Here is a 27,542-nt window from a genome sequence, read left to right as displayed (position 1 = left end):
GCAGCACTATGTCACATGCTGCGTAAAATTGTACATTTTGCACGTGATTATTTGTCTGACACCCATTTTTCTGACTAGATTCTAAGTTCCACAAGGTAGAGTTTGTGTGGATGTTAATCACCAACACTTAGCATGGTGCCCTGCACGCTGGAGGGCTGTGATCGCGTTTTTTTCCCCCATGAATGATTACTCCAATGGACAAAAAGGGTGTGAAAAGCTTGGCAGCATGCTAATAGGAATTAACAGCTGATTCAAATATCCTATAAACAGGATTTCACCGAGCAAGGTGCGGAGTGAACGTGGGCACAGTCTAGTAAGGCTGAAGGCTGAGCACGAGGTTGCGCCCGCTGCCAGCACTCAACGCCTCCACCCCAGCTTAAGGTTCGCGTACTGGGCAGACAATGACCACAGCCAATATTTGGTGTCTGAATAGAGGGCAATTAAAAACTTAGTGAATAAAGAGCATGTACATTATCACTCTCATCACTGACCAGGCTCCGAATATACTGTCCTTGTTCATAGACAATGGTTTTGGATGAAGGTCTTCATCCACACTCCTCCCACTGACAGCGGGCAAACCCCCTTGCCATTCAGAAAGACGGGTTCACTTTTCCCAGTCACTAAGGCCTACCTAGTACTGCTTCAGTGTTGTAAAAATTGTATCCTACTGTGCTGTGAAACTTTCGTGGAGGCAAGAAAAAGGAATGGAAATTGCTGTAAAATTACAGCAAGACATTATTATGGTGCCACAAATGTCTTCCTTGCATATACTTTAATTAAGCCTATAAGTACATTTTCCTCAAGTCTTTTAGGCAGATTTACATTTCAGCAGTCTTTACCATATGCCTGGTAATATGTGTATGTGTATGTGTATGGACAAATGTTTATTTTTATTTTAGAATGTTTTGTAACAAAACAATGTTGGTCCACAGTACACTGTCAAAGCGTAGAGCATCTTCATCATTTTGTCTTTTCCAGACCTGCTGTTAGGCTTTATTAAGGACACTATTGAGAGCAATTTTAAGTCCATACTGAAGTGGCATCTCAGAAAGAGCAGTTAACTATTCCGGGGTTGCATGTATTTGTGGTGATTTGATAGCAGAGATAATGTTAGGTCCTTCATTATACTCTCTTTTGTTCCCCTTTTTGAATTAGCACCTCATTCAAAAAAGTGGCTGTTTTCTCAACACAGAGCAATAGTCTGACATTTTCCACTACTGTGAACTTCAGTTTCTCTTGTTCCTATCTACTACAGGAGCCAGAAATTTGCTTGCAAATTCTTCAAACTATTTATGGTACAGGAAGAGACCATATATATGGAAATACTGAGAAAAAATACACAATTTCAAGTTTAATTATAATCAGAAAATAAAGTTTATAATTCAGTTTGCTATCGTCTTACATTAAAGGAGAAAGTCAGATTTTCATAAAGTCTCCTACAGTAGATGGAGATAATCTTAACTAGTGAATTAAAATATTGTGACTAATTCAAGCCTTCTTTTAAGTCAATGAAATTAGCAAGATGAAAAGTTTTAAACAATATAATACGGTCTATTGTTAGTCTTTGTTTTTAATAAGTTCTTATTCTTATTTATTTTTATTTTTATTTTTTTTGAGATGGAGTCTCACTCTGTTGCCCAGGCTGAAGTGCAGTGGCATGATCTTGGCTCACTGCAACCTCCGCCTCCCAGGTTCAAGTGATTCTCCTGCCTCAGCCTCCGAGTAGCTGGGATTACAGGCGCCTGTCACTATGCCTGGCTCATTTTTGTGTTTTTAGTAGAGACAAGGTTTCACCATGTTGGCCAGGCTGGTCTCGAACTCCTGACTTCAGGTGATCCACCCGCCTTGGCCTCCCAAAGTGCTGGGATTACAGGCGTGAGCCACTGCACCCAGCCCTTAATTATTATCTTAAGTTTTAAAGATTATTATTTTTAACCTCTGAAATTCTCCCTCTGGGCTAATGCACAAATACTTTCGAAAAGTTATCTGAATTCTACCTGTTAACTTGAGAGCATTACTGATTCAGGAATGCTTTTCCTATTAAAAAAAGAAAACAAAACAAAAAACCAGGGTAGACTATGAGGGAAAAACACACAATGTTGTCTGCCTTCTGAGACTCAAAGCGAATAACACAAAGACATCAAAACGCAGGAGTTGCGCCCCTTCCTGCGAGTTCAGATGCACCCCTCCTAGAAGCGCTCTGTCTGCTATACCCATCCTAGAAGCGCTTTCTGTTTCATCTCGGGTGCTGCAAAATCGAAATGTAGCTACAGAGAAGGTAAGAGCGAATATCGCCCTTTCTTCCTCTGAAAGGGAAAATGCTGGTTATCCTAGAGCTGTATGTGAATTTTACAAACATTTACTAGAACAACCAACTCTTCAAGCCTTCAGGCTCTATCTGTTTAAACCAGTGAATGGATAATTAATAGCAGCCTCCTTTTGGGGTTTTGACTAGATTGCCAGATTCTGCACAGCTAGGGTCTTCTTGCCTCCAACTTGCCTTCCTGAGCCGTGCTCGTCAATACATCGTCTTACAGAAATGAGCATGTTAATTAAGCCTTCTTGGCAAGTAATTGCATGTTAAGGCTTTTTTTTTTTTTTTTTTTTTTTTTTTTAAGATCTTTTGATGCTTTATATGAATGTAAAATAAAGGTTGCTACAGCACCATTACTTTTTTTTTTTTTTTCTCTAATGGTACAGAATTTCTTTAGTAGGAAACTAACGGCCCACTTCTAGGGTCAGAAGAACATTGAGGCTTACAAAATTCCCTGATACATCCATGGCATTTTTGTTATAATTTATATATCATACAGACAGAAATCAACACTTAATTTCAAGATTATCAGCAGTCTTGTGCAGAATACAACTGTTCTATTTCAACTGATTCTAACATCGCTACACATTATTAAACTGAAAATTCATTCACATACTAACATTTCTACGTTTTTATTAATTTCAGACAAATGGGTTGAAAATAAAGCAGGGCTGATGTTACGCTAAACCATACCCAGATTGAATATTTACTTCTTTCAGGCAGGCAGTTTTGAAACAGATAGAACATGCAAAATACAGGTCAGGGGCCAAACTTATCATTCAGTCAATGGCTGCTATTAGTTCCCATATAAATGGAGAAGTAACGCATTTGAAAAATCTTCTATAAGTGCATAATGGATTAGACATTTAAAAAAAGTCACTGTGTGAAGGAGTTTGGACCCAGTTAACACACTCGCATGCTTTGTATAGAGGTGCTTCTTTATAACAGCTTTTTCATTACCAGAAATCAACTTCTCTGATGCACGCAAACTTTATTCATTTTGTCACTAATATTATTATTTATAAAGAAAACCCTTTCATGGATAAATAATGAAGAAAAAGTCTTATAAAACAAATAAACAAGCAAGCATTCAAGTAGAATTAATTAATTATCAAAAAACCCCAAAAAAACAAAAAACAAAAAAACAAAAAAAACCAGAGCCACTTACAGGGCTTGATGGAGTCTTTGGCCAGCCTGGGCTGCTAATGCTATCACTTTCATCTCCATGAAATGAGGAGATGCTAGCAGAGCTGGGGGACATTGGGGAAGGGACTGGCAGGTTGCCTGGGGTTGGGGGCTGAGAAATACCCTGAGAGCTGTAGCTATCCTGTGGTAGAGGAATAAAAAAAAAAAAAAATGACAAAGGTAGGGCAAACTTTATTTAAAATAACAAAAAGTACATCCACTTTAACAAACTAATTTTTATATATATTATATATATATATATATAAAGACATGTACAAACAAACACACAAAACCACACATAGATAAAGGTATTAAAACAACATTCTTAATTAGTATAATTGGGTAAGTCTGCTGGATGCTGGAGAAGGCCAGTACGCCACCATGCTTACTTCAAGCTTACATGGAATGCTAAGCATGGGTTACCCCTTATGAAAGAAAGAAAAAAAAAAGCTGTTCACCTTATTTATCAAATAAGGCAGGAAAGCAAAATATTAAGTATGTTGTTGTTGCTGAGGCGGCCAAAACAGGAAGCTATAAACTGAAGGCAGAGAAAATGGCTGCAAGTACCGAAACCAGGCAGGACCCCTACTTCTCCCCACCCCGAAGCATTTTTCTTAGGTGGGTCTTGTCCCTCCACCCCTCTCCCCCAACCGTGAGTTAATGCCATAAGAACTAGTAACTTTCAGATCCACACCATGAAGGGGCTGGGGAAAGAAAAGAAGACTACAAACATGTTGCACAAAATGAAGGCATGCAGAGGAGACGAAACGGAAAAAAAAGTGGCGGCCAACACCAGTGAAGAGAGAACGACATGGCAGCTTTTTGCTAGGCAGACCCCACACTGCGTGCAGAGGCGGAAGGAAGTACCTTTGACTTGCTCTCGGGCTGCGGAGTGCCTTCTTCTTTGCCGTCTGCTTTGAGAGGCAGGGGCAGTTTGGATTCACCAGGAGACATCATATCTGCAAGACCCATAGATGCTAATCGAAAACAGGAGAAAGAGTTTAGGATTATACGTGTGATTCGTCAGACTGTACTCCTGCCAACACAAGTTACAGAGTGAAGCAGGAGGCCCTTGCATTTCCCTTGAAGGAAAAAAAAAAGAAATTGTAATGGGGAGCATATTAATTTCTGAAATGCAAACAGCACCGCATTCTGGCAAAATCCTTTTTTATCTAAAAAAAAAAAAAAAAAAAAAAAAAAAAAGGGCAGTCATTCTGTATGCTTAAGACCCAAACCACTGAAGGTCAACTTACGTCAATATTATTTTTTCAAAATTATTACACCTTTGAAAGAGTAGGCAACAAGTGGAAATACGGCAAATGTTTAAATTACTAATCAGGAGTTGGAAGCAAATGTTGGGTGTGCATATTTTTTACCTAGGTACTAGAGGATTTAGCGCCTTCTTAATTTCATAGGTGCAAATAATCTACAGTTTGCAAAATTATTTGACATTTCACAGTGTTTCTTTTGAAAACCTTATCTATTGCATGTGGTCTAGTCAACAATAAGGGAAGACAATCACAGCGGATGGTTTCAAAAACAATATAATTAGAAACAAATTTTTGAAGGAAAGGATTTCTGATTACTTTGCAATTGTGCTGGGATCCTTTCAGTCTGAGAGCCTGTGGTCATCAACCCTGACAGCAGCTCGATGCCCAGGTCAGAGGCCCACAGCAGCTCCAGAGGCAACACCACATTTTCTAGCCCTAGGCTCAGAAATCCAATCAATTCTATCTAGGCTTTAGCATGAAAGGTTCACCAAAGAACAACTGATTTCTACACATTCATTGCAGATACCAGTAGACATTTTCAGGTTAAAAATATGGGGTTAGATTTCTTTTTTTTTCTTTTTTTTTTTTTTTTTGAGACGGAGTCTTGCTCTGCCGCCCGGGCTGGAGTGCAGTGGCCGGATCTCAGCTCACTGCAAGCTCCGCCTCCCGGGTTTCCGCCATTCTCCTGCCTCAGCCTCCGGAGTAGCTGGGACTACAGGCGCCCGCCACCTCGCCCGGCTAGTTTTTTTGTATTTTTTTTAGTAGAGACGGTTTCACTGTGTTAGCCAGGATGGTCTCGATCTCCTTACCTCGTGATCCGCCCGTCTCGGCCTCCCAAAGTGCTGGGATTACAGGCTTGAGCCACCACGCCCGGCCAGATTTCTTTTTAATGGAAGAACAAGGCTAGAATAAGGAATCAGTGTAGCTATCCAGGGAATAACAGCTGAATTTCTACAGAACCCCACTGTGAAAACCATCTGCGCAACACTGGGCTGCAGGGGCTGCAAGTGAGGCACCAACCAGATGTGAAGAGTCACAGTGAGGAAGAGAGGGAAGGAGAGAGAGGGGAGAGAGTGATGAGCCCTATACATGAGAGGGAACCAGAAACTAGGCCTGTTTCGGATGAAAATAAACCTGAGGTTTGATGAACAGGGCCCATTCTACATTCTGCAAATCAAAGTGCTGGCTCAACCAAGACGGGACACATGTAGCGTAATGTGCCAAGAAAAAAAAAAAAGCTTTAAAAAAGGCTCTGCAGATTGCCCACTACAAAATGATTATTGCACATATTCATGTATTACTATGTTTTAGAAAATAATTAGTTTTAATTACAGCAGTGAGAGAGTGAGCAGGCTCTGGTGAATTAGCTGGCAAGCTTTGTGGTGCTAATTTGCTAATATCGTTAGCATCACTGCAGGTTGAGACCATAGGTCCTGCCAAAAAAGCCTACCCTGCCACGTGCCCATGAGTTTACATCAGCACACTCAACAATACACTTTGAAATCCCGTATTTTCCACGGGCACATTGGCTTGCTTTTCAAAGCCCATTTGCAGCCCAGTCAGTCCTTAAAGTCATCACAACACACACAAATCATAATTGGGATGTTTTTCTTTTTTTCAAATTACTTTCAATACTTAGACTTTAAGAACTGGAACAAAAAGCTTTTTCAAGTGATGCAGCTGCAGAGAAAAATCTATTGGGATCAGCTAAAAATGCTGTTATTTTTGTGAATGTGTGAAACCTCAAGCAGCTGAGAGAGATTACACCACGAAGACCGCCTTGTTCAAAGCAGTGGATTGGACTGCTTCCACGCAGTTTTGTCTCTGGGGTCTAACGAGATATGAATTAGTAAACCTGTACATTAAAAAAACACCCTGTTCAGAAGAATAGCAGGATAAAAGAGCAGGATGAGTGCGAAAAGAGGGGCTTATGTATGCGAGTCCACATGTCCTGGCTAGTTGATTCAGAGTGGGTTCAAAGGAATGACAGCCAAAACAATTCCAGAGAAAGCGGTAAAGTCATGGGCACATGGCTTCTGTGGCATCGCGCTTCTCCAATGGTTTTAAGTGGTAGTTTTGTCAGTATTTACAATAAATTATGTATGAATATTATTTTGAAGGCGGGAATAGTAAGATTCTATTTTACGCATTAAATGTGTTAGCGTACACAAAAGCAACTTGTAAGCATACAGAACTAGGCCAATATGTATTATGGAAATTACTGACAATTTACACTGATTTGAAAATCAGACTTACATGAATATAAACATATTGTTGGCCTGAAATTCCCCAAATTTCCTCATTCTCTATTATATATTTTAAAACAGGCATTTGGGGTGTGCAAATAGAAAAACTATCACAAGTGGCACTGTTCTATTATTTTGAGAGATAAGTAAGGATAGAATTTAGAGTAATAAATAGTTCTATTTAATATTTCTACCTTATAAAATATATGGTTTATTTTAACTAAATGGATTAGAAAGTCTTTCCTTACTGTGGTTTTTACTATTCTTTTTATTGAAATGCTCATTTTTGACTTCTTACCAGAACTCTCAATGAATCACTGAAAAGAGCCATATGCCTCCCAAGGCAATGGGACTCCAGGGGCACTATTTTTTCTCCTTTCCCAGAAGAGAAGGACCACTACTATTAGAAGGACGTGGCCGGGCGCGGTGGCTCAAGCCTGTAATCCCAGCACTTTGGGAGGCCGAGACGGGCGGATCACGAGGTCAGGAGATCGAGACCATCCTGGCTAATACGGTGAAACCCCGTCTCTACTAAAAAATACAAAAAACTAGCCGGGCGACGAGGCGGGCGCCTGTAGTCCCAGCTACTCGGGAGGCTGAGACAGGAGAATGGCGTGAACCCGGGAGGCGGAGCTTGCAGTGAGCTGAGAGCTGGCCACTGCACTCCAGCCTGGGCGGCAGAGCAAGACTCCGTCTCAAAAAAAAAAAAAAAAAAAAAAAAAAAAAAAAAAAAAAAAAAAAAAGAAGGACGTGTTAAATCAAGGCACTGTTCTTTCTCCTATTGACATGAGTAATCCAGTATGTAAAGTTCAGACATAAAAAGGGGCAGTAAAGAATCTGTGACTGCAGAAAGTGCTGCTTGAGTACTGTAAATACGTTTTAAGCACCAGCCTCTGGCTTTACCATTGAAATTTAAGAATTAGAACGATTTTTCAAAGTAAGTGTGGGTCAAGGTCCTAAGGCAGCTATTCCACACTGGATTTAATATATTCAAAAGGAATGTAAAGAACATATGACATGAGTCAAACCGAACTTCAACACTCATGCCTGCTTTCATCCGCTTCGTTTACTCAGTCTCCTCACAAGTCCGCAAAATCATTCCCAGAAGATGGTGAAATAGGTCAGAAATGCACAGTTCTTTTCTTTTCATGGTAATATACCAGACTGCAAAATATATGATTTCTTGTTTTTGAAAACACAGAGAGCTGATCTATGTATGTACATCCATGGATGTTCATGACTATGTTTACATGTGGCAAGATAGAAAGTCTGCTGTGAAGGTAACACACATAGGATCTGAGAAGGGCTGGCGAGACGCATTGCTCTCATTGGATATGCAAGGCCCTGAGAACCCTGACCGGGAGGACCCTCCAAGGCACAGGGTGGGGCCGACGAGCACCCTGGAGGCCCTGCATACCCCACTATTGCCATCAGCGCCCCTCCCCACTGTGGCCACCCCCAGGACACTGGCCATGCCGGGCGGCTTTCCAAGGAAAGCAGCTCCCCCAGCCACCTCCAGAGTCTGGAGTGGTCCACATACTTTGGCATAATCTCAGGATTTATTTTCCCCCAGTTTAAGAGATTTGGTTTTCATAATTTATCAGAACTCTTTTATCAAGTCCTTGGTATATGGGGGGAGGGCAGCAATTCACCTGAAATCATTACCTTAGAGCAAGTATGCAAGTGAGCACCCCAGCAACCTCCACCAACACCCCGGACAACCAGCCCCTTGCAATGGTGCTGAAGACCCAAACCTTCCTTTGTGAGAGGCCCTGTAGTCCCAAGACAGAAAACAGTAATCCAGCTGGAAGATTGATATTCTAGGCGTAGTTTTGTGAATCTTTTCTTTTTTTTTCAATTTCAAAACAGCAAATCATCTGGTAAACAGCTAATGCCCCATAGAGCTGGAGGCAGATCTGCCAGGAGACTGTTGAGCGAAATACCGCCACATTGGCGCTTCTCAAACTTGAGCTTGCATGCATGAAAACTACCTGCAGAGGTGGTCAGGGATGCGGATTCCTGGACTCCCCTCAAGAATTCTGAAGGGAGCCCGGGAATCGGTAGTTTTAACAAGCACTGCAGGAGGTCCGGAGGTAGGAGGTTCTCACTTTCTGTGGTAGTGTGATTGTCTTTTTCTTTGTAAAGGCCTACCGGAGTTGGTATACCCTGTACCGGCAGGGCATTAACAGGACACTTTGCATTTGGGACTGAGCGGTGCTAGGTTAGCAGAAGGACTCATTTCTGGAAGGTGCCCAGGGCTCTCTGTGAGAAAGCCTGGTTCCAGCGGCACATATGGCCGCTCCTGTACTATTTATACGTGGCAGTGGGAGAAATGCCCTACATTTTGTGGAGTAACGTCTGGTGAGGCAAACTTAGAACCACAGATGGGAGATATATTTTTTGGAATTTAGATGTCCACTTTAAGATGATGGTTTATATGCAGACAAATGTAAATGACTAATGAATATTATAAAACTCAACACAAATAAGTAAAACCTAACCAAAGACACATGTATTGTATGACAGTGTATTTAATAAGGGTATACATGATTTGTAATTTTGCCCACAGTAATACATAATTCTAACCTTTTAATCTAAATAACTGAAACAAAACAAAACCAAAAAAAGCTCTTTAGAGGGAAAAATTCCCACTGCTTACCATCCTACTTCCCTTGGCATTTTAAGCGAAGAAATAGTTGTCACATTTATACTCACACTGACTCCATTTAAATAATTACTTGCTCACTGAAGCCTGTAACAATTTGTCACTACACAGGAGGATTTTTTTTTGGCCCCGTACACTGTCTACAACACAGTTGTTTGAACTCAGCGAAGAGCATGCTGGAATGCCAGTTGCACTGGCTGCTGAGGTTCAGAAAATTCCACCACCAGACCTGGTCATCATTTGTACTGTCCTCGCTTTCTCCAAAAGTATACTTTGATGGAGAAATGCTTTGCTGTTATCACTGGTAATTTATCTCCATGGGCCCAAACCAAGGAGACTGAAGGGATTGTGATCCCACCATTTCTGGCCCATCTTTTGTGCAGTCAGGTGGACACTCGTGCATCCCGATGCTCACAGGGCTGTGCTGTAATGCTCTGTGTCACTCCTGTCTCTCTCAGAGATCAGAACGCCATAACAGCAGATTCAGGTGTACCTGCCGCTAGGTGCACAGCCAATGCTAAATGGCCACTCCTCCTCTGACGTGCATTTCACCTAATAATGGTGGGATAAAATCAGATCAATGTGTAGAGGAAAACTGGATGAATGTTAAAATTATTAAAAATTCAATGTTTCAAAACGTACAATGCAGTAAAAAATATACTACCACCCCATACAAAAGATCGTGAGGATGGATGGCCTTTCACTGAACAGATTTCCTCTGCATGGAATAACAAATAGCCGAATTATCTGAATAATAATAATAGAAAGAAACCCTCTCTGTAAATCTCCATTAAGCTGGCTGTTCCTTAAGAATACATAAATCTTCTGAGGCAGGGCACTGTGCCATCTGCTTGTTGTTGGTTGTTTTTGTGGCTCTGGGGTCCAAAGGAAGAAGGGAAAAATGAGCACTGCTAATAGTAGGTGAAAACTGATTGTGTGGTTTCAATGCTCTGAAGTAATTTTATTTCAGCAAGTCAGACAAAACAGAATGTCACAACCCAATACTCTGTTACCCGGGCCAGCACTGGTTAGGGAAAGAGGCAGCTTCCAGCTAGCAGGCTGTTTGCAAGCTTTTCACCTTCATCTCAAATGTAAAACACCCACCAAATTGTGATGGAGAAGCACTCAACGCAGCATCAGGAAGGGCTATTTTATTTATTTAAAAACCTTCATTTTTACCACGAATTTCTACGTGTTCCTCTTTCACAAATCTTTCAAGAGAAGTCATCACGGAATGCCACCCCTCAATTAGGTCCTAGAAATCAATGATGCAGCTCAGACAGGAGGCGAGCCCAGCCTCTCACTGCCTGTTCCCTCTGACAGAGAAACATGAACTTCTGGGGAGGCCTTTCAAAGACAGAGAGGCGAAAAAGGAGGCAAAAGGCAGAAGAAATGAAAAAATGTCATCAGAAAGAACCAAGGCTCTGGCTCTCCCATGCATTCCTAATGCATCACGGGGCATCACAGGATACACACTGGCTAAGCCACTCTCTGCAGTCTCTGAAGGAGGAATCCTCCAGTGAGATCCATTCTAACATGTGACAGAGAGTAACAGGTCGCTTGAAATACACATCACTTTATGTAAAAAGTGGCACTCATTGTCTTAAGGTAATTATGGAACCAGAGGAGGGGGTCGAAGGGTCTTGCAGAGTCTAAGATCATGGGAGATGTGCACAGTTTTAGACACTCTTGATGTTTTCCACACATTGGCTACTCATCCACTGCACTCATCAGGCATGACTTTTAAGAATGCTACCGTTGAGATTATGAAATGGGTTAAAATAACTAAACATCGTGAAACATTTAAAACAGTTTCCCAATAGAGACAATCTGCATGGAGCACTTACGAAGCAGCTACTTCCAAGCATACATTTAGAGGTGTAAGGTGTAAATGTAAAAACTACTTCAAACCCCCTTTGCTCTGCCCTTCCAACAATTTCCCCTGAAATACGAATTTGAAATGTTTGTCTCCATCACTACCCAATGGAGAGAATTTGAGGATCTTCCAATACTAATAATTCCCAAAGAGAAAGAGAACATAGTGTGTATATTTAACAATCTCCAACAATAGTTGAAATATGTCCACTTGTTATACAAACACAGACTGAATAAAAATAATTTACATAAAATGTAATTCTCAAGTCTTAAATAGATGGAGCGAGTTTCTGAGAAGCAGAAAAGTAGTATGATTCCCACTTTCGCCAACTGATCCACCTTCTCGGGCTGTTTAGGCAGATTCACTGGCGGTGCCTAAGAGGAGAGAGGAGAGGAGAGGGGAGAGGGGAGAGGGGAGAGGGGAAAGGGGAGAGGGGAGAGGGGAGAGGGAGGGGCTCAGGAGCACAGAGCTGCGGAGGTTACCTGCCGAGCTGTTCACCATGGTAGGCGCCATGCTGTAGGGCGGCGCCTGCGTGTTCATCAGGCCAGAGCTGTTGTTCATGGGCTGGCTGTAGGGAGAGCTGGAAGCCATAAGTCCACTCTGGTTCATGCCGGGGAAACTGCCTTGCCTACAGGAAGAGAAAGCACAGCACACATATACCGACCATGCACATTAGCAGCGGTTTGCCCTGGCAGTCATTTCCACTAATGCATTTATGTAAGGGGTGGGGCTATAACTTTTCATGTTTGTGTAAAACAGATTATTTCCTGGAGAGAAAGGCTGAAATCTATTGCTAGGTAACTCTTTAATACACCCCTTTACAATTCCAAATATTACAAGTTCTGCAAATAAATTACACATTTTTAATCATGTCAAGTGTTCCAGGTTACTATTTATATAGAGGAATATAAGCAAGAAAGGGGGAACTTGAAATAAGAACAGGAATTACAAAAGCAAGCAAAATTAACTTCTGACTATTAACACTACTTAGTATCCTCACATAAAAACCCAAAGGTTAAGAAATGAAAAACAATTGGGCAATGTGGCAATTTTTTTAAAAAAAACTTCTTTGACCTAAATTTTCTGATGGAATGAATATGGGAGAAAGCACGTCCAAAACTCTCCCTGACTCTACTCTTTAACTTTGGTAATTAGGTTCTATTAAAAACATACCAATTTCCCTACATTAAAATGCCACAGTAGACATCAGACTTCCACTTCGTGTTGGTTGGGCTTTTTACGTTACAGAGGAGGATGGGCACTTAGATCAGCTGCACGTGTCTCTAACATGAAGTCGCCCATCCCCAGGGTGGTGCAGACCTACGAGGCGGTCTTGGTGACTTAGTCTTGTTAGTTTTGTCTTACACCCTGTCAGACTTCTCTTCACTCCTGCAAAGAGGTCAAGGGTATTCTCTCCGATTTGAAGCAGATAACTGTCACACAATGTCCCTTCTCTGACTGTTGGTAATGAGATGGGGGAGAGGGGGAGAGATTTAAACTGCACAGTGGTGTAGAGATCCCAGGGAAAATTACAATGCCCTAAAAAGAGAAATGATAGCAACGTGGCAAAAATGTCAAGAGAGTCCACCATTGTAGTCAAGCTTTTGTTAGGTAAAGAGCATACCTTTAAAAATTTTTTCCAAGTTTTGGCTAGTCATGTTTCGGCTAGTCATGTTTCATCTTAGGAGTACAAGCTAGTAAGAGGGGTAAAACTCCAAAGACACCCTGCCTATCTGTTCCTAAATAATCACAACCCCCTCCACCACCATTAAGCTACCACTTGGTATAATAGTTAACATTTTAAAATGAGATCCTTTAAAAGATTAACATAAATCTTATTTTTTTATTTTTTGAGAGGGGTCTTATTCTGTCGCCTAGGCTGAAATGCAGTGGCGCAGTCTTGGCTCACTGCAACCTCTGCTTTCCAAGGCTCAAGTGACTCTCCAGCCTCACCCTCCCAAGTAGCTGGAACTACAGGTGTGAGCCAACAGCATCCAGCTAATTTTTTCATTTTTGTAGAGAAGGGGTTTTGCCATGTTACCCAGGCTGGTCTCGAACTCCTGAGCTCAAAGCGATATGCCCACCCAAAGTGCTGGGATTATGGGTGTGAGCCACCATGTCCGGTTCATAAATCATTTTTTAAAAAACAATATACTGTTCCTTTTGTGTACCTATTTTCAGTGGACTCAACTGAAAAATGTCTGTACAAAAAGTTCAAACATGGGCCATCTGCAAAATCAAGCTATCAAAGGCATAACTGGTCTACTTTAAATATTAGACAAACTAGAGAAATTCTGTACAATCTAATGCTCCATGATGGCTTGGAAAGAACATTGTTGGAAGCTGAAAGATTCTTAGGTATGAGGGTGGCTCATGGAGAAATGGGTGTTACTTTAGCCTGCAATTCTTAGCTTCCTGAGGGTCCACTTTGAATAACTGCGGACGGCTAAATCAGAATTAGAATACCGCTTGGAGTTCATTAAGAACAGATCTGAGATCATCCAACAGCTTCTGATTAACCTCTAGGTCATCACATACTTATGCATACATCGCACAGTGGCTATAAGGGCTATAAGTGGCTATACAGGGCACATCCCTATACGTTTCAGGGCTTTACATCATCTTGCAGAGTGTTGGCATTAAGTCAAGTACCTTAGAAGTATCCCTTCTGAGGTGTTCTTCAAACAACGGACAATTTAGCATTTATATAACTGCTTCAAAAGTGGCACCTGATGGGACTGCTCTCAGTGTCTTAGCAGATAATCACTGAACAGCACCTTCACTTCTGGACGGTTACGTTTTCTGGAAGGCTACTTCCATGTCAGTGACTGCCTCCAAGTCACAGCCAATTTTGGTCCATTCTCCAAGATGCGTGTTAGTAGCCACTGCTCTGTGATGGCTGTCCCCGTCACCCTTCCTGAAAGTAAGCCCTGCCTCTCCACTTAGCTTCATCTATGCTTTTTGCAGCACTGAGCTCTTTCTTTTGCATGTTAAAATAATTTATGCATGTCTTGGTTCTTCTGGGTACGGAAGCCTCCTGAGAGGAGGAGCTGGCCCTAATTAATCCTTGCACATGAGAGTTACTTAAAAAAAAAAAAAAAATTGTTAAAGGGATGAATTACTAAAAACATTTTTACTCTTGTAAAAAGGCATTACAAAGATGGTCGCCTTTTCAAGCTTCCATTAAATTCCGTCTCATATATAGTATAACTAACATGTATGAAACTCACGGTTCCTTGAGACGCTTGTTTGTACTAAGGTAAAAAAGAGAATCAGAATAGAAAATCTACCAGGCAAATGACTGAATGAAGTAGCCATCCAGCCCTCATCCAGGATTTCTCCCCCAGGCCAGCACTGTCCATCTTCAATCACCAGAAGATGATGAAGGCACACACTACAGGTTTTAAGAAATACCTTTAAACTAACAACGACAAAGAAATATCAAAGACTTAAAGGTCCATGCCTTGGATGTCAGTTGTTGGTTACAATGGTCCTTCATTAAAGCACATCCTGTAGTTTTAAAAGTTTGGTTAAAGAGCCAGGGGCCTTGACTCTGTCACTGGAGCTCTGGGAGCTCTCTCTGGCCCTTTGGATTTCAGTCTTTACAACTGAACAGGGAAGGGCTGGTAATGATAGTACAGTAATTTATTAAATATTTACCGCATGCCTGGTGCACATTCTAGGCATACACATTTAATGTTTTAGACTCCTGGAGGAAGGTAGGTGGAATTACGCTCATCTATTAATAAAGGCAATAAAGATCAGAAAGGTTAAGTAACTTGCCTAAAGTCACACAGCTAGTAAGTAGCAGAAATAGAATTCCCCTAATCTACTATCAGTGCGGTATACTATACTTCTTTCTCTATGGGACTCTGACACTGCTAACACTCAGTGAGACCAAGTACCTGGCTCCTGGCAGCCTGCTGCACCATGGCTTTCTATCTGTCTGGTGTATCAACCTGCAGTTGTACAAAGCTGACAAACCAGAGGGTGTAAACTCTCCAGGAGTCCTGGAATACAGGCTTCAGGGAGGTGGCCATAGTGAGGGTTAGTGGGAGACATGAATACAACAGCTCCCTGGACACCTGCTGCAGGCCTACTGGGCCTCCAAGGCAGTAAGTGAGTCCTCCCAGGAGCGCAGGCCACACATGGCCAGGGCAGAGCAGCAGGTGCCTGTCTGGGTGGGGAGAGCCAGTCTTTCACCACTGCACAGGAAATCCAATTTGCTCTTGCTTGAGAAACTACTGCCAAGAGTCTTGGTAATTGTGAACAAGCAACATGAGCATGATACCAAAATAAGGCTCGCACTGCACGCCACTGATTTCGGTTAGTGGAGACAGTGGGCTCTGTGGATGGACTCCTCAGATGGCTGCCACCCTAACTAACCCAGCAGTCCTGGTGTTGCTAACCTAGGAGGATTCTGTGGCTCACAACAATAGCTCCTTGTTTGGTGGGGCTGAAAATACAATGCCCGAGACCACAGCGACCTGGGTTCCGAGGCGACCTCAGCAGCAGCTGGGTCCTTTCCACAGCAGCGCTCCCTGGCTGCCGCGCCCCTTCTGACCAACGCCACATTTGGACCGCTCCACATGAATTAGGAGTGTGAAGAAGTAACTCACTTGCTTTTCTCAAAAGCAACAAAACAAAAACAGGCAAAAACATGAATTGAAATGAGCAGAACATTTCCAATGTGACACCCTACAGAAACCTACGCTGTACCCGGAAAAGCAAAGCCTCCCGTCCAGACCCTTGGGCTCTGGCTTCCAGGGGCCCTGCGGGCTTAACATCTGTTACAAAGGACAGCTGTCCTGACTCTGCAGATGCCGAGTCCATGGCTGTAGCAATGACTGCCCAGGAACATCTCAGGAGTATAAGGAGACAAACATTTACAATAAACCAGTAGAGGCACACTGTGGGGGTGACCCTGGTTGGGTGGTGCTGCCCCCAGACCCCGGGATGACAACTGGCACTGTGCTCGCCTAGCCAGGGCTAGATCATGGCACCACTCCCTCCTCCTCTTAAACGGCAATGTTCAAATTGGGGAGTTACTACTTAAACATGCTGACCTGCGGAATAACCAGAAGAACGTTATTTAAATCTGGTTGGGACCAGAGGTATTTAAAACCTGTCATTCTATAAGCAAAGCCAGGTTATTATGGGGAGAATAATTGAAAAAGCGGGGCCTGCGAGTTTTCCCTACGGCACTCCTTGTTCCTGCCCTCGCACTGCACACATACCCCAACAGCTTTTTTACTTTTTCCTTTTATTCACTTTGGAGATTTCTCAAACATTACATATTCATATCCCAACAAAGGGCTGTCTTTGGGGGAAAAAGCCCAAAGCAAACACCAGTTTTCAAGCGACTATTTCCAATGGTTCAGTGTGAAAAGAGAAAGAGGAATATTGCTTCCCACTACAGTTTGCTTTCTTTCAGCAGTTAAAAATATTAGTATGTTCATGGAGTACCCACATCTTTGTAAATATCTGGTTTTAAAATCAACTACAATAAAATGTACAATAATTTTGATGCTTTAGAGAAGAATATTTAGGCCTTATCATCTTAGCAATCAACACTGTATTTTCTCAGCGGTGACAGACGGTGAAGTATGAGGTTATCTTTAAAATGAATGGGTTTCTGATACAGTTCTTTGGAGAAGGGTAGGGGCAGACAGAGGAAATGCAGACCTTGTGAGTGGAGCCACTTTAAAGTCCTGTCCCAGTGGCAGACACGGGGGAAGCTCTAGCACGTCCACTGCAAATACCACCCTTGAGTTATGTTTGGAATGAGCACCACGCAGTGCACGCTGTATTGGGAAAATGAGTACGAGTGCCAGGTGTCCATAACTTTCTCTACACGGACTGTCACTGTAGATGCAGCTGAGTTATGAACCAGAAAAGATTGCTTACTGACAAAATAAACTAGGCTAACACTAAAATTTGGGGCAGTTTACCACTTAAACCCAAGAGTCATCAGAACCAGGACTCAAAACCTTGAAAAGCTCCAATTCCAGCAGTTTATTTCTAAAATGTGTTACTTTATTCCCTTGGAGAGATCCAGTTGCATACATAACATTACACAGGATGCCCTATTTAAAATGTTTTATAAATACGAACTCTTCTCACACATGTATCTAGCATCACTGGTGAAATAGATTTTCAACCCGAATTACATGGTGACTCTTCCAAAGCAGTACTGAGAAGGAGAAACTCAGTCGAGATTATTTTAAATTTAATATTTTAAGAGGGAAAACCACTACGTACCCCCCTCCCCCCCAAATTCAATCAAAACAGAAAATAAGGCTGTCAAGCCCTGGTCAATCTTTGGTGTGGCTAATCCATCAGCGTGCTTGCAACAACAACTGCATTAGCAATTCTGGTGGCAAAATAATGTAATTTCAACAAGCCAGTGGCTCTGGCTAGGAATGAATCCTGTGGCGGTAAAGTGGCATTTGTCTCATTAGACAAAATACAAAGAATAGAAGTGCCTTTATTTAAAAATGTAGATTCCTATAAAAATATATAACCATATGCTACTAAAAAAATAGATTCTACCCCTTTTGGTCATAGAGACATGATAGAAATAATTAAAATTAATCAGAAATACCTACTGCTTAGTTGACAGTTACAATCATTTGTCCAAGATGAGTGTTTTAAGATAAGTATGGGAGAGGAATAAGCACAACAGTGGGCCAAGACTAAAAACAAATGCAACCAAAGTCAAACAACCAGGGCAGCGAGTGTGAAGCTGTGACCACATGCGTGGCTTAGAGAGGTCTGTGCGTTATGTGAGCTCACAGGAAGGACAGCACAGAAAAAGGTCCCAAGGAAGGGATGACATCCCCTTCACCCCTCAGATCTGAGGGATCAATCCATTGGAATTAACCAGGTTAGGAGAAGAGAAAAGAGAAACAGCAAATTCAAGGGCCCTGGGGCATCCAGGAGCCTCTCTCCAGGAGAAAATATGGTAGAGCCAAATAAGAAGTGAGAGTGGTGGGGGCCAGGCTTACAGTTCTCTGGGTTTGGTCTTTATCCTAAGAGAAACAGGAAGAGACTTGGGATTTTTAAGCAGGAGCAATGGCATTAAAATATGTTTATTTTAAAGACATTGTTCTCTGGCCGTGTTGGGAAGAACACATCGGAGGCAGGAAGAACGAATGTGGGGCTGTTACGAGGCTGATACCACAACCCAAGGAAGAGATGGTAGCGCCTTGGAACAGGTGGTGGAGCACAATAGAGAGAGTTGAGCAATATCGTGGAGGTGAAATGGACAGGATTTGGTGATGAATTAGGCCATCTAGGGGAAAAAAAAGTTGTGCCTAGATGTCTCCTAGGTGTCCAGCTTGTGCGATGGGCAGATAATGGGGCAGTCACTGAAATAAAGAACATCAGGGGAGAGCGCGGGCTTAGTTTTGGACATGTGGACAGGGTTTGGCTTTGGACAGGCCTCTGAGTACCTAGCGTCACACAGGCAGGTGGACCCTCGGGTCAGGAAGCAGAGGGTTTAGTGTCATCTTTCCTCCCTATGCAGGAAGCCCCTGTATAAGACTGCGTGAGTCTTGTCTAAGTCTTCCTCCGCTGGCGAATGTGACCTGTTTTCCATGCAGTCTGTTCACTCAAAGAAAGCTTCCACGTGTTCAATGCTAGCAGACAAGCTGGAGCAGCTACCAGTTATCTTCCAGTTCCCTGTTAATAACTCTCCAAACCCTTTGGTAGCTGATATGTTTACATTTTGTTTTCTTCCTTTAAGAATGGGCAGAGAAGAATATTGTTTTGCGACAGCTTTATGAAACAGAACTTCTAAGTAAAGGAACAGTAGTAACTTTGTCACCATACTCTCAAGAATAATCTTTTCAGTGGCTACGCCTTAGCTCTTCAGAATAGAACTTCTCCCTGGCACGTCTTTGCCTGGGCCTTTAAAATGTGGCACTGCCCACAGGGCCTCTTGTTTTCAAAGCATTTCTCCTGATTGTCTCCACATTTCTCCGAAGAGCTGTATTTTTGACTCCTGCATCTTTGCAAAGCTCTTCTTGCTAAGCACTGAGGAATACTGCATATTCCAGTCTGGATTTCTTAAAAGCCTCTAACATCAGAAACATTTTTCTCTTTTGTTCATACTTCACACAGACTTCTCAAAGGGTTCCGACCTGTTACCAGCTCTGCTCCTGGCACTCCCTGCTGAAACGGCACCTGTTGTGCAATTTCAAGATTCAGCTCTTCCTTTTTGCTTCGATGCAGGTAACCAGTTTTAGTTGTTCCTAAAGCAGCTCACTGATCTTCACGTTTTCTCTCAAAGCAACCAGGAGAACAAATAGAGCTCAAGGGTTCTGAGGCGAGAGGCCTCCTTGTCAGGGTGTGAAGAAAACGCAAGCACGGTGTCTGGCTGCTTGAATTTTAGCAACTGATAACTAAGGATGTTCTCTTCATCCTCAAAGTTGATTTTGGTTTGTTAAGCCCATTGTTCTGCTACTACGAACTCTTTCCTGGCAACCATACAAAAGTGAACCTCAACACTGTGAAGGCATTTAGTTCAGAGATTTTGATTTCAGCTCTTCCCTGCTGATCCCCAGCACATGGCCTGCCTCAGGTGTGGATGAAAGCCACAGAAGGTAGCAGTGGCTCCCAAATCCTGTCTTTTCCCTGCAATGGATGACTCTCCAGAACTCTGGGGGTTTGGTATCACATCACATCCTACTGACCTCTGAGAAGATGTAAATGGCACAGCTCCCTGGGCTGGTGAAACTAGATCCGTATAGCATGAAAGAAACATTAGCTGCCATGGATGTCACCCACAGAGAGAAAGTGTCATCTCTACTGCATTCTATTTAAGGATCTTTACTTAAAAAAGTTTATCTTGAGATCATAGTACCATTAAGAAAAGATCTCCAAGTTATTTCTAAGGAGGGCTATTACTTCTCAGTGCTAGGAATAACCACCACTTTTATTCCAGGACATCCCCTTCCAGGGTCCCAAGGTGTAAAGGAGAGTGAACTGCTAATCCCAAAGTGGCTTAGCCACCGAGGAGCCACAGGAGCAGAGTGGAGGGAGCAGGTGTCTTAGAGGTCTGGAGCCACGCAGCCTCAGACACAGAGCTTATCAGCCCAACAATACTTGGAGTAGATAACAATCCCTGATGGACGAACCTGAGTTTTAGGAGTGTGAGGGTGAAGCACACATCCACCTTATATGCATTCTATCTACCTCTCATGCCTTAATGGGCCTGTCAGTAGGCTTAAGAAAATTAATTTGGGTCCCGAGTTCTCCATCCTATATTACTGTGTCACAGCAATATTGTGTATAAACCTCCAATAAAAAATGCCTTTGTCCAGGAAACAGAAAAACAGTAATTTCTGATCTTAAAAAAAATCCTCCTAAAAATTCTTAGAGATTTCCTGAGTTAACAACGGTGGCCTGGGCCACAAAGTGACTTAGTTTGGTAAAGTCAAACATTGTTCAGTTAGGGTTAAAATGTAGGCAAGGCTTGTAAGCTGAGCTAAGCTATAGTTCTTTACGTCCTCACCAGCCATTCCGTGCAGGACAGGATTCAGACAGGTTCTTAGCTGGCAAGAATTTTAACAATCAAAAGTAATCCAGTACAAGTTTACTTTTAAAACAAGGGCCACAATCTTACAAGTTTCTGTCTGTGAGTTTTTCGTTATTATTATTATTATTATTTTTTAAGAGACAGGGTCTCACTGTTTTACTCCAGGCCAGAGTGCACTGGCACAATCCTTGCTCACCGCAACCTTGAACTTCTGGACTCAAGTGATCCTCCCACCTCAGCCTCCTGAGTACCTGGAACTAGAGGCATGCGCCACCATGCCTAGCTCACTGTTTTTCACTTTTTATAGAGACTAGCTCACTATGTTGCCCAGGCTGCTTGTGAACTCCTGGCCTCAAGTGTTTCTCCTACCTTGGCAGCCCAAAGTACTGGGATTACAGGCGTGAGCCACTGCGCCCGGCCTGTTTGATTTTTTAAATCTATGTAATGGCAGAAATGGAGTTCAAAATAAGAATGAAGACCAACATTAAGAGGAATCTTAGCATTTTAGCGAGTTGCTTCTCACACTCCTTACTGCTACTAAGATACCCTGTCACCCACGACACCTTCCAAACTCCAAGCTGCAATATACTAAGACACAGTCATAGCCTCTTCACCACTTACAAACTTTTCCTGCTGCCTTCAGCCCAAAACACTGTTGAGGTTACCAGATTTCAGGGCTGTGAAAAATTCACCACCTGCTGGTCATCGGCCTGATACCTGGCAGGTCGGTATCACTGGCCATTGCCACTCCTGTTGCACACATGTAATTTCAAAGATCCTCGCCTTTCGTAACTCTGAACCGCGGGGGTTTGCTGTGCTGTGCGGCTAATGACGCCCAGCGATGGGTGCGCTCTAATGCTGGTTCTCGCTGTGATGGTCCCAGGACATCTGGTGTGAGAGTGTGCATCTATGGGGGCAGGATGTTAACAGAGCCATGAAGCTGGAAGTGAAGTCAGGTGGCATAGACACTGGTGCGCGAGTCACTGGGAGCCATCTCCGAGTGAAGACAGCCACCAGCTGTGAGAGGGCCAGACCCAGACACAGAGACGGGAAAATCTGAATGAAGAGAGCAGGCTAGATGTGGTGGGGAACTGAGTATTTCGGAGGATGAGGAGGATACCGAGGTCTGAGAGGAAGCAAAAGGGCAGAAACCAAGACAAAGCGTTTGGGAAGACACACTCTGCCATGATCAACAGATCACCAGAGCCTGAGTCAGGGTCAGGTCGGCGCAGACTCGAGCTTCTGATGCCATAGAGTGCTCCCAGTGCGAGCCCCGAGTGCTCCTCATGAGACATCCCTCAGGAAGGCCGCATAAGGAAGAAGTGTCCAGAGCACGCCTCCCAGCCCTCCCCTTGAACGCTGCCCTCCGTGCTCTGCAGTAGCGGTTATTTCTGAGGCCCCCCTCAGACCCAAGCTGGCTTCCACACCAGAACCACCCAGGGATTTTGGAGTTGAGGCTCCTGCGCCTCGGCCCCGTGGCTTGGTGAGGGTGTACAGTGGCTGTTGAAAGTCTCTGGGTGATGCTCATCAGTGGCCTGGGGCGCCTCGTGGTCTCTGGTCCCTCTCAGGTTGGCTGCACATTTCATGCTGTGATTTCTTGGCTCTCATTAAAATTAAAGAAGAAATCTCTGGTCTTTTTAGAATTAGTGTTTTACTACTTTTTGATTTGATGATTTATCAATGCACTTTATGGCCTCCATAATAGTTCTGCAATTCTAAAAGTTTTAATTGAAATCCTAATCTTTAAATACTAACATAATAACATTCATTCAAATTCTAAATTTTGAAGAGAAAAAAGGGCTAAAAATTAAAGCGTAGTATTTAGATGATAATGCAAAGGCTTACATTTAATTGCGGAAATAAAAACTCTGTTTAAGCCTTTGAAATCTTTTCTCTTTGTCTTTCAATAACATGACTTTTCAAATCATAGCTATTATGCTAAAACCTAATTGTCCAAAATCCAAAGGGCTTGATTCTTGGTTAAGACAAATCGCTCACTGCTCTTTAGCGCATGGACCCCACTATAACTGGGGCTTGACACACTTTGAAGTTTTTTGCCCCTTCTCTTTGACATTTTAATGCACTATCTCCATTAACGTATTTCCACATCAGCGGCTCTTCGTCCATCAGCAGAATTGCATCATACTGGCTTCAGAGGAAAATAACACAGAAAAAGTGCCTTGCTGGCAAATGGCAACACAGGATATGAATTATAGATACACCTCAATAAAGAACAGCGGTGGGAAGGTGTGTCTATGTGGGGTGCACATGAGGCACAGATACAAGCCCACTGTATATCCAACAAGCCAGACCAATTCATTTGTATTTGTAAATAGACCCAGCTTCTTCCAAGCATAGGAAGGCAGCTAGTCACATACTCTCACAAAACACTCAGCTCCTCCAACAGCAATATGGTGGGGTTACTACTGATCTAGCTACCTTATGAAATTTATTCATCCTGTTAATGAGTGGCTAGATTTAAAAATAATCTTAACTAAAGTTCCCAATTTCCTAATTGACTCAACACAAAACACTTGAAAGCTAATTTCAGTGACCCTAGTTTTTGGTATGATGTAGTATTAAAATGCAGGTCTACAGAATAATATTTGTGATATTCAGTATTAAAACTTCCCTGCTAGTCAAGAGTAAGAAGACTTCTCAAATTAAATCATTGTACCTTTTTTTTTTTTTTTGAAATTAAGAAGTCTGAGACTTCTCCTTCTCCTGATGCTCAGTTAATCCACCAAGGACTCTCTCAGGGACAGTAAAGGAACAGCAGTGCTTATTCCAGCATCACGTAGGTGTGCACCTTTACCCGTGTCAATATCACCACCTTCCCACTCTGCTCCCCGACAACTCGCAAGTACTTCCACAGCCACACTCCAGTCCCAACAATGTTAAATGCCAAAGCAGTGTTGGTAAAAACCTCAAATGGTGAAAAGGACAGAAACTCAAACCTGACCCTGTGCCAGCAAGTAACTGTTACTTATCTCACAAGGTGCTTGGCTCTGGAAACAATCTAACTCAAGCTACACGTGGAGTCTGTGGAGTCTACACGGGAATATGCAAAGCCTGCATTTCCTTTTAGGTGCAACAGAGGTAACGAAATTCAGATAAGAGAAAAAAAAATCCAGATTTCAATGCAAGAGGTGGAAGATCCACTAAGATACTCATTACTATTTGGTTTCTAATAGCAGGATTGTCTTTAGATATGATGGAGAACAAAAATGAAGAGGTTTTTGTAACAAAACAAAACAAAAAAGTAGAAAGAAGAGCAACAGGCAGGGCGCGGTGGCTCACGCCTGTAATCCCAGCACTTTGGGAGGCGGAAACGGGTGGATCACGAGGTCAAGAGATCGAGGCCATTCTGGCCAACATGGTGAAACCCCATGTCTACTAAAAAAAATACAAAAATCAGCTGGGTGTGGTGGCGCATGCCTGTAGTCCCAGCTACTCAGGAGGCTGAGGCAGAAGAATCGCTTGAAACCGGGAGGGAGAGGTTGCAGTGAGCCGAGATTACGCCACTGCACTCCAGCCTAGTGACAGAATGAGACTCCATCTCAAAAAAAAAAAAAAAAAAAAAAAAAGAGCAGAAGAACAACAGGACCAGGTGACAGGGACCCTGCTCCTGACTCAATGGTCCTGAGTGGGTGACGCTGTAGGTCTTTGTTGACTCTACCATAAAATCAAGAGGTAGAGGCTGGATAACATCTAAAACCTTCCCAGCTCTGAGACCCAATCGTTCTGTAATTGAAACTCTGCATCCTTATGAAACCTCTTCTTATCTTAAAGATCCCTGCCAGATTTTTGACACAAACAATCTCAAGTCACTCAAGACTTGATCAAAATTTATATATGTGAGGTGCTAGGGCCTTAAGGAATTAAAATCTGTTTGTCCATCTACCCTGGCTTAAAGATCTAGGGCTTGTGAGATCTTCTGTAAATTCAGTGAACTCATGCTTCCTCCTAGAGCTCATTTCCAAGAAAAAATTCTGGATAATGCTGAAATTTTCAAATCCACAAATCAGTTGTATTTTGAAGAGCTGTCAATTGCTGGACATCACCAGGTACCATCTAGGACTCATAAAAGGATGCAAGGCACACGGCATGACTGGGGGGAAGTTATTCTACCTGCGCACATCTGCACGCACAGGCTTTAAAAGTAATGGATTCAGTCATTTAAAAAATGTTACAAGGTCAGGAGTGGTGGCTCACACCTGTAATCCCAGCACTTTGGGAGGCTGAGAGGACTGCCTGGGGCTAGGAGTTCATGACCAGCCTGGGCAACACAGTAAGAATCTGGCTCTACAAAAAAGTAAAGACAAAATCAGTCAGGTATGGTGGCACGTGCCTTTAGTCCCAACTACTTGGGAGGCTGAGGTGGGAGAATTGCTTGAGCCCCAGAATCTGAGGTTGTAGTGAGCTATATGAAAGCCTGTGTTTAGCCTGGGATCCATAGCTACGCTCTTTAGGAAGTGGTAGGCCAAAGTTCTTCCTAAGCTTCTGGCAAACTTTGGCTCACCTATGCTCAGGTAATGGCTCAGAATCCTCCAAAATGGTGCTACAGACAGCCATGAGAACTGATCTACAGATGGATGGAACTCATTTGCCATTCCTGAAGTAGGCTTTTAGTAAGATCAGCTAGTATTTCCAACTCTCTGTTTCTTGTATCTTCAAAAGTAAATTCCTTAACTAGCAATGCTTTAAAACTGTACACAACAATGCATTTTCTGACACAAAGTGTATCAGTGCGTAGGAGGAGGAGGGCTCTGTACAGATGTTACTGATAAACCATTAACTTCAAATGACTGGATATTACTGCACAGTGAATCTAGTACCTGAACAAGAAGATTCACCAGATTCTACTGTAAATCCTCTGATGATCAAAATGAGGAATTTACTCAAAAGGTGAAAAAGAAAAAAAAAATTAATCTATATGTTTCTTAATTTATTCAATGCAGCAGGTCGATTTTACCTTCATACTGTCACTCTTAAAGAAATTAATAAAACAGCTTCTAACCAGTTAAACTTCCATGTTTTTTCTCTATACTACCTTGTGTTTCACCAGCTGAGAAAATCTGAAGCATAATTGCTACAATCCTTCATTTTTACAACGAGCATTCTGTTTCTGTCTAATTGCAGACACACACTCACTCACGCTCCACCTTCATCATTAATTTGTCCTTTTCAGATTCTTCCATGGGCTCCAGGTCCTTTGGGATTGTGCCTTGAGAAAGAAGTCATTCAGACAGACTCTGTGAATCCTGCACTATGCCATTTCTTCCTCTCCCAAAGAGAAACTAACATTGAGCAAACTAACTTTTCTAATCACCAACCTAACTTTAACCTAACAGAGCCATCAACGGGGAAACAAACACCAAAGCAAAACCACGACTTTGCTGCAATGAGCTGTTAAATAAGTAAAGCAAAAGGATGTTGAAAATCAGATTTCTCAACCCATAGCACTAAAACATGTCATACACATGTTTTCTCAGATTCAAGCTTCTGCTTTTAAAAAAAGGCATAACACAGGTTATGTGTATTGCGAAGTGAACAGAAGGAAGATTTAAAATAGAAATAAAACTTAACTTCTTTCTTTTTTAGAAAGAATAGTGTAGACATACAAGTTAAAATTCACAGTTAACAGTCACGGGGCTATGAATATGAGCCCTTGCCAAGTGTGCTTTATCAGATTTACATAGAATAACGCCAACATTTTTCTTTTTCTTATTTTTAATTAAGGAGGAGGTGTTGTACTCTAAGGAAGCTATCTGGATGCTGCTGGCTGGAATACAGATTTGATCTCCTTGTGCTGGTTAGCTAACATCGATTTTCTGCCCCAGTGGAAGAGATTTCACTCTGATGCAGGCCATTTAAATTCATTTTACACAGCTGCTTAATGTGGCTTGGCAAGGCACAGCCAAACTAGCTTTGTGGGTCTAAAGAGGCCTCTGGAGTTGGTAAAAGGACAGATCCTATGGATTAGCTGCAGGTGATGAAGGCTTGCTTCCTCCGACTGCTGTCTTCCTACTGACTCATGAATTGACCTTGAAGGCACCACAAGAAAGTAACAAAGAGGAAAATACAATTTCCCAAGAATAAGCACGTTTACCTCATTCTATATTTGTTATTTCACTTTGGGGATGATGTTTACAGGATTCTATATTTGTTGGTCCACATTTAGGGCCATGTTTACAGACTTCAGAGCTCTCGATTCCAAAATTATCATTCGTTCTGTCTAAATAAATATAAACTGAATATAAAACTACTAAAAAGCTCTGTCAGGCATTCATAACCAGTAGTGAAAGCACAGTTCTATAAGTTCACTGTTTAAACAAAGCTAGGTGATAGTTCCCTGTTTGATTTTAACCAAAGATGATGCATGTCTCTACTAAAACTAACATGATTAAGGCAAACTACCTACCAAACATGCTTAAGTCTGCC

At 42.4% G+C, this 27,542-nt stretch overlaps 1 protein-coding gene across 7 annotated transcripts in view; it reads right to left on the bottom strand.

Moving 5' to 3' along the window:
• ARID1B (AT-rich interaction domain 1B) overlaps nt 1-27,542 on the bottom strand; it is a 445,370-nt gene that overhangs the window by 32,020 nt on the left and 385,808 nt on the right. For 4 of the 7 annotated variants that reach the window (XM_030928069.1, XM_030928071.1, XM_030928072.1 and 1 more), the window contains 3 exons: nt 12,040-12,185; nt 4,367-4,476; nt 3,483-3,641 (listed from right to left, as the gene is read on the bottom strand). In XM_030928069.1, coding sequence (XP_030783929.1) covers nt 3,483-3,641; nt 4,367-4,476; nt 12,040-12,185 — 415 coding nt within the window. The remainder of the gene's footprint in view (nt 1-3,482; nt 3,642-4,366; nt 4,477-12,039; nt 12,186-27,542) is intronic. The other 3 variants (XM_030928075.1, XM_030928073.1, XM_030928074.1) reach the window with 1 other exon arrangement.

The sequence above is a fragment of the Rhinopithecus roxellana genome, chromosome 4, assembly GCF_007565055.1.
Source record: "Rhinopithecus roxellana isolate Shanxi Qingling chromosome 4, ASM756505v1, whole genome shotgun sequence".
Classification (NCBI taxonomy): domain Eukaryota; kingdom Metazoa; phylum Chordata; class Mammalia; order Primates; family Cercopithecidae; genus Rhinopithecus; species Rhinopithecus roxellana.
The sequence above is the reverse complement of the archived record's forward strand: the minus strand, read 5'-3'. Positions and strand labels throughout refer to the sequence as shown.